We start from the raw sequence: 7,110 nt of genomic DNA on the forward strand, positions 1-7,110 counted from the left end.
GCCTTCTTTTTCACATGCGTTGTAATTTCTTCACTCGTTTATCGTTGTCATGAAGCCCTGACTTGACTCTGTAAATCGAATGCGGAGAGGAATGGAGCGATGGAGTGCTATAATACGCAAACTTTTAGTCAGCCACCCCATGAAAAGAAGATAGATGATGGAAGAAAAGAGAGCAAAGGGGTTTTTTGGTGTGTCTACAGGCATCCACCGGGAAAAATTGCACCTAAAAAGATTGCCCCGGCGTCATCATTTCCATGTCTAAGTCTACTTTAGATGATTGTCTATTATTTCAAAGAATTTTCTTTGTTAATTTGTGCACAATGACGGAAAATTTGATATTTTAGTTCTAAATTTATGGTATGAATTTCAATTAAAGCTCCGTTTGTTTTGCAGAAAAAAATTTCTGGAAAATCATTTTCCGGCGTTCGGTTCACTTAGGAAAATGAGTCGATGGAAAAAAAAACTTCCTGATCAATCAAAAACCTATGCTTAAGCTAAGGGAAATGATTTCCTCTTTGAAAAAGTCGAAAAACATTTCCAAATAATGACTAGGTATTGATGCTTGGATCCAAAGTTCTAAGTTTGAACACGGGAACCCCGATGCTGGTTCCGGAGTCTCCAACGTCTAGGATGAGTCCATCAAGGTCGAGCCCAGTCCATCGAGGCCGAGATCAGGTCTTTGACGCCCGAGCACAAGTCCATTGAGGCCGGACGTGGGTCCATTGAGGTCGGGCTTGGGGCCCCGGTGCCAAGGCCCAGACCCTATGCCCCAGCACCCAAGCCCGCGTCCATAAATGTTGGGTTGCGGTCCCCAACACTCGAGCTCTAGTCCCCAACACTTAGGCCCGGTTCCACAAAGGCCTTGTGCGAGTCCTTGGCACTCAAGCTCGGGTCCTTGATCAATGAAACGTTCGTTCTTATAAAAATATTTTTTTTAATTGAAATTTTAATTATCTTTATATTTTAAAATTTTTGATTATTTTGAAATCGAATTTTTAATTTGTTAATTGTTTATTTAAAAAAATCGAATTTTTCTTTATTAATTATTTTTTTCTTTTTTCTTTTCTTTTTTTCTTTTCGTTCTATTTCATTTTGATTCTTCCTCGGCCGATCATCGGCCATTCAACGGCCAGCGACGGGCCACGCAACGACCAGCGATCGGCCACAGGCGATTCTCGAGCTCACCAACCTCGAGCAAGCTCAACCTTGCCTGAGGCTCCACCTCGCATGTCGCCGGTCGCCGGCCGTCGCCGTGGCTAACAACCTACAAAGATAGAAGGAAAAAAAGAAAAGAAAATTTTTAAAATATTAAAAAATTCGAAATTTTTTATATTTTTCCCAAGAAAATCAAATAAATTTTTTAATGCCAAACGGATAAAATATTTTCTAACTCATTTTCAAGTTTTAGCCAAACACCGGAAAATATTGCCATTTTTCAGGAAAATGACTTCTTGGAATACATTTTTCAAAAATGTCACATTTTTCACTAAACGAACAGAGCTCCAGTCCTGAACCTTTCAGTTAATTCAATATACTCCTAAATCTTTGTGTGATTTTCACAATGCAATCAAGTCCACCCGGCCAAAATTCCCTTGAAGTTGCTAATGTTGTAGTCCAGTCATGATCGGCCACCCTACGTGTCACGATTAGTGATCTGACGTTGACAAGTTTTTTTGACATTATTGGCGGTGCGGTGTAGTCGTCGCCGACCCCACTACTTGTCCACATTAGATCTCTATCCGTGCCACGTAGGATGGCCGGCGATGACTAAATCGTGTCGCTAGCAACGTTAGGCAAGATTTGGCCCGGCGGATTCAATTGCATTTTTACTCAAAGGATTAGGAATATATCATATCAATTGAAAGCTTTAAGACCGAATTGAAATCCGTACAATAAGTTTAGAATTGAAATAGCAATTTTTCCACTATGTGGCCGCATCAACATCACATGCTCCTCAATCACCACAACATATCCTAAGACTTAAATACAAATCATATATGTTTTGATGGTATGGGGCATCCGAATTTTTTTACCCGATTAATCCCACAAATATATATATATGCTCTGTAAGTGCAAAAAAAACTTAGGAATTCAAATTAATTTGATTTGCCCGAGTTGGTAGCGAAGCACATATAGAGTAAGTAAAATAATGCAATGCTTTTTGCGCCAAAAAGCGGTTCCACTTCCGTGCATTTGTTTGACCGCCGTGCATTGAGGAAGCCAACACCCAAATGAACTCTCTCTGCCTCCTTCCCTTCCTGGCACGTGCCAGCTCGGGGATCGCAGGTGCGAGGATGATTTAATGCATGGTGACGCGAGTATGTAGCCAAGCAAAACACCTGGTGACGTCGTTCTCTGTTGCATTATTTATATCCCACATCCACTCCTCTCTTCTGCAACAGCATCCATCCTTCACTCTTACTCATTTTGAGTACAAAGATTATCCCGTCTTTTTTCATCACCTGTTGATACTTCCACACTCATTCGAGGAACCGATATCTCAAGGGAAGAGATAGAAAGAGAGAGGGGCTTCGAGGGATTTGCGATGTATCGTTTGTTCGAGGCCGTGCATGAAATGAAGGCCCCGCTGATGATGGTGGTCGTCCAGGTTGCTTTTGCCGGCGTCAACATACTGTACAAGCTTGCCGCAAGCAACGGGATGAACCTGACGATCGTCATCGCCTACCGGTTCATATTCGCGACGGCTTTCCTGGCCCCTCTGGCTTTCTTCTTAGAAAGGTCGCACATACTTCTCTTATTGAGCGAAGTTTGTTCTTTCCCTTGCGATACCAGTCAAGTCGAATATGTATGTTTAAACTGATTTCCTTCTTTCACGTGTAACAGGAAGAGCTGGCCAAAGATAACATGGACAGTGCTTGTGCAAGCCTTCTTTTGTGGGCTATTTGGGTAAGTGCGTGTTTGTGGATGCATTGATGTTCAGGTTCTTCATTACCATGCCTGTTGTTGTTTAATACATAACATTTGGGAAATGCTTAGTGGCTTGTGGTGCTATAAGATAGCTCTTGTAAGAACAGCCTAAAAGCCACGTTTCCATGTACTGCAGTAGACTAGATACAACCTTTACTAGATATTCCTTCTAAAAGAGACTTCTAGTACGTAAATATGGAAGACTCGGGTGTTTATGCATGGGGAAGTTTCTGGTCTTTTATTGTTGACTATGATCGAATGAACTGCAGGGGATCAATGGGGCAAAATTTATACCTAGCAAGCTTATCAATGACATCGGCGACATACGCCTCAGCCATGGCCAACCTGGTCCCGGCAGTAACCTTCGTCTTGGCTGTTTCTTTCGGGTATGTAGAGGATTTCTCATGCAAGTTCATCGACATGTACAATTCACTAGAACCGGTCTTGGCGAATATACTCGGGGATTCCTTCAGCTGGGATGTTCTTCTGACGTGGCGCGTGGTTTTCTTTCATGTTCACGTTGGTCGATCGAAATTAGGTTGGAGAAGGTGAGGCTGAGGACAGTTGCAGGGAAGGCAAAAGTGGCGGGAACATTAATGGGGGTTGGTGGGGCAATGCTGCTCACGTTCTACAGGGGCGTGGAAGTCAACCTGTGGTCAACGCACGTGAACCTGCTGCGCCACGTGGCGGCGACCCAGCAGGGCCAGGAGGGTTCGAGCAATCTCCCCCTGGGCTCGCTTTTGGCCGTGGCCAGCTGCTTCTGCTACGCCTTGTGGTTGATCATTCAGGTGGGTCTTTGCCTTTTTCTTTTCGATACGTCTTCCCGTTGTCGCCTTTGATTTGCTTCACTTCATCGTGGATTGGTTTGGGAAACTACAAAGAATAATGCAAAATGATCTGTTGGACAGGCGAAGATGAGTGAAGGGTTCCCGCACCCATACACGAGCACGGCGTTGATGACCTTCATGGGGTCGATCCAAGCAGTGGTTTACGCATTGTGCCGAGAGAGGGACTGGAGCCACTGGAAGCTCGGATGGAACGTCGGGCTCCTCACCGCATCATTCTCGGTACACACAACAAACGCCTTACTCTCTGATGTTGTGCACATTCATTAAAGCTTAATATCGATTGTCGAACTACCCCGGCGTGTGTCCTTAACTGATCCGCTAACCCTCGCACGACGCGGGTTTGCCTATGGTTTGTAGGGGATCTTCGCTTCCGGGCTGTGCTATACTCTGATCGCTTGGTGTGTACGGATGAGAGGACCGGTCTTCGTGTCGGTGTTTAATCCTTTGATGCTGGTGACCGTGGCCTTGGCGGGTTCTATGGTGTTGGACGAAAAATTGCACCTCGGGAGGTATATAGTTGATGCATTCGAACCCCTCGAATCATTTTACATGGAAATATCCGAATGTTAAAACAAAAAAGCTTATTTGCAACGGTTATACCAAAGTTTTTCCCTTACTTTCGATGGCAGCATTCTAGGGTCGGGGCTCATAGTGCTCGGTCTCTATGCGGTGCTGTGGGGCAAAGGAAAGGAGAACAAGAGGACGAATCAGTTAGTGCCGTTGAGCAACCCCGGCGAATCCGAATCCAAATCCATTGAGATCGTCGTTGCCTCTTCTAACGAGAACGATGTTAAGGAGGGTGACGATGTTCGAGAGCGGATGACAAAGGAGAGCGAAGTGACCAAAGAATGCCTCGAAGAGAAAACGGGAGGAGAAGAGCAAGTTTAAGGAGCAACTGATAATATGTACGATGTACAATTGTTCCAAAATCTAGGCAGGCATAGAGACATGCAAAACGGGCAACTTCATCTTGTCCAAAAGTGGGCATTTTCGTAAATAGCCAGACATTGTCTATACGATAGTTAAGAGTATAAGATATGTCCAAAACAAGTTATTATTCTCACAGTAGATTAAGGACAGTCATGTAAGCATTTCTCTTACTCCTTTTATATAATTAATTCAAATCAGAAATCGGGCAAACTAATTAGAATGTTGCCCACCTGCTGCCACAATTAACAAAAAAATATATATCAACTAATGATATAATTTTATCGTAAATCTCAATTAAAGAGAAGGGTATACTTGAGTTTTATGTGTATCTGCTTTTATATCTCGAATTGATATATTTCATTTCTACGCAATTGTGGATCATTTGACCCCATCACAAAAATATGTATAGGATCCGTCTTTGGCTATCGCCCGGGCTCTTGTTCTAACTTACTAGGTCCATGAAATTATTAAGGTACATCATGGATGTGGGTTCACGTTATAATTTTTTTAGATAGCTACAATTGTTGGCTAATTCCTGTGGATATACCACGTGACAAATTATGTTACGAAATGATGGGTACGACTAATTCTATGTCCATAAGACATGATTATGCTTACGTGAGATGATTTGAGTATGGTCTTAGCTAGGTCCGTCTAAGTATTAAAAAGATTTTCCCACCCAGAATTTTTATATGTATTGGCTAACCACCTAACTAAATAAAAAAAGCAACTTTATTTAGCTCTTCTTTTTATAGGACGCGTGTCAAATTTAGAGTCGAGGGCAAACCAATCAAAATGGATATTCTCGAAGCCATTTAATTTTATGACCCAATCATACCAAGTTTTAAAGAAAATATAATATATTATCTCTAGATGTTTTGATGAACTTATAAGTTAGATAATTAACCATTTGTACCACCTCGTAATATAAGTAGATCGACAAATTAAAGCATGTCTTTTCATATCTTTCGAAAAATTTATATCGATACTCTTTATAAATCTAATTTGTTTTTTCTTATTGATTTTCACACCAAGATTAATTAAGGGGTTAATACCAAGAAAAATCCAAAACCAGTATACTCATGATAAAATTACTCCAAACTAATTTTTGGGTCACCAAAAACTCCAAACTGGTACAGTGTGACAAATTTACTCCAAACTAATTTTTGGGTCACCAAAAATTCCAAACTGGTATATCTGTAAAAAATTTACCCCAAATTGATATGAATTTTCACATGGACTCGTCATGTCAATCGAGTTACTATCATGTGTCATCTAGCTCAGCAATTTCACGATAATATTTGACAAAAGCTGACGGGGTAAATATGTTACAAGTGTATCAGTTTGGAGCTTTGCTAACGCAAAAATTAGTTTGAGATAAATTTGTCACGGGTTTACCCATTTAGGGTTTTGGGTGAAATTAATTTGGAGTTTATTTATCATGGATATATCAGTTTGAGGTTTTTCGTGATAGTTACCCTTAATTGAGCCATCAAGTTACTTACCTAAAAAAATTATGCCCCAAAGTCATCACAACATCTTAGGGAAAAGTGTCAAAAAAGTCTTAAACCTTTTGCATTGATGCAAATTTAGTTCTAAACCTTTTTTTTGTGCAAATTCAGTCCTAAACCTTTTGCATTGATGCCAATTTAATCCTAAACATTTTACATTGGTGTCAATTCAATCCTAAACATTTTACATTTGTGCCAATTTAGTCCAAAACCTTTTGTCTTTGTGCCAATTCAGTCATTCGGACCAGTTTTGGCCTGATTTTGCTGACGTGGTCGCCGGCCAGTCACCGGCGCTAACGTGGACAACTTTAATAATATTTTAATATTTTCTTGAATTTTTATTTCTTTTTTTCTTTTTTTTCCCCTCCCCTCCCTCTTTCCTCCAGCCAAAGCAGGCGAAGTCGGGCCTCGCCCAGCCATGGCGAGGCTCGCCTTTGCCGTCGATAGGGATGTCGGGCCTCGCCGGCCTCTGGCCTCTGGCCAGTCACTGGTCCGACGACCGGCTGGAGGAAGGAGGGAAGGGAGGGGGAAAAGAAAAAAAGAAATAAAATTCAAAAAAATATTAAAATATTGTTGACACCTAATTTTGCCCCGCCGCGATTAATTAAGGCTTGAATAGTAAATGGGCTAAGTTAGTGCAAAAGAGAGATAAAACTAAAATTAAAATAAATAAAGTATATATATCGGACCAATCTAGCCCGGCCCATCAGCCCTAGTTCCGATCTTTTAATGCTCGCTTGGCCCCTCATTTTTCCTCTCTCTTCAGCCCACCTTCGGATCCTTCCCCCTCCTTTTTTTTATTTTCGGCCCAACCTTCCATCATTTCTTTCTCTTCAGCCCAGCCCAGCCGCTCAACCCCTCACTCTCTCCCTCACGCACGCTTGTACAAGACA

General features: G+C 41.8%; 1 protein-coding gene across 1 annotated transcript; it reads left to right on the forward strand.

Annotated features, from left to right (window-relative positions):
• Positions 1-2,416: 2,416 nt before the first annotated feature.
• Positions 2,417-4,842, forward strand: LOC115664172 (WAT1-related protein At1g68170-like). Its single transcript, XM_030586112.2, has 7 exons — positions 2,417-2,739; positions 2,845-2,907; positions 3,198-3,314; positions 3,467-3,716; positions 3,837-3,995; positions 4,134-4,285; positions 4,406-4,842. Exons 1-7 carry the CDS (start codon positions 2,546-2,548, stop codon positions 4,662-4,664), a joined length of 1,194 nt encoding a protein of 397 aa, XP_030441972.2. The 5' UTR covers positions 2,417-2,545; the 3' UTR covers positions 4,665-4,842.
• The last annotated feature ends 2,268 nt before the right edge of the window (positions 4,843-7,110 follow it).

Source organism: Syzygium oleosum, unplaced genomic scaffold, assembly GCF_021117445.2.
Source record: "Syzygium oleosum isolate NSW1041296 unplaced genomic scaffold, Sole_v2.1 Sole_v2.27, whole genome shotgun sequence".
Classification (NCBI taxonomy): domain Eukaryota; kingdom Viridiplantae; phylum Streptophyta; class Magnoliopsida; order Myrtales; family Myrtaceae; genus Syzygium; species Syzygium oleosum.

Bases quoted from the DNA above. Each gene is read 5' to 3' on its own strand.
- LOC115664172 (XM_030586112.2), top strand. From the start codon at position 2,546: ATGTATCGTTTGTTCGAGGCCGTGCATGAAATGAAGGCCCCGCTGATG. The intron at 2,908-3,197 runs GTAAGTGCGTGT...AATGAACTGCAG, and splicing joins TTCTTTTGTGGGCTATTTGG to GGGATCAATGGGGCAAAATT. The intron at 4,286-4,405 runs GTATATAGTTGA...TTTCGATGGCAG, and splicing joins GAAAAATTGCACCTCGGGAG to CATTCTAGGGTCGGGGCTCA.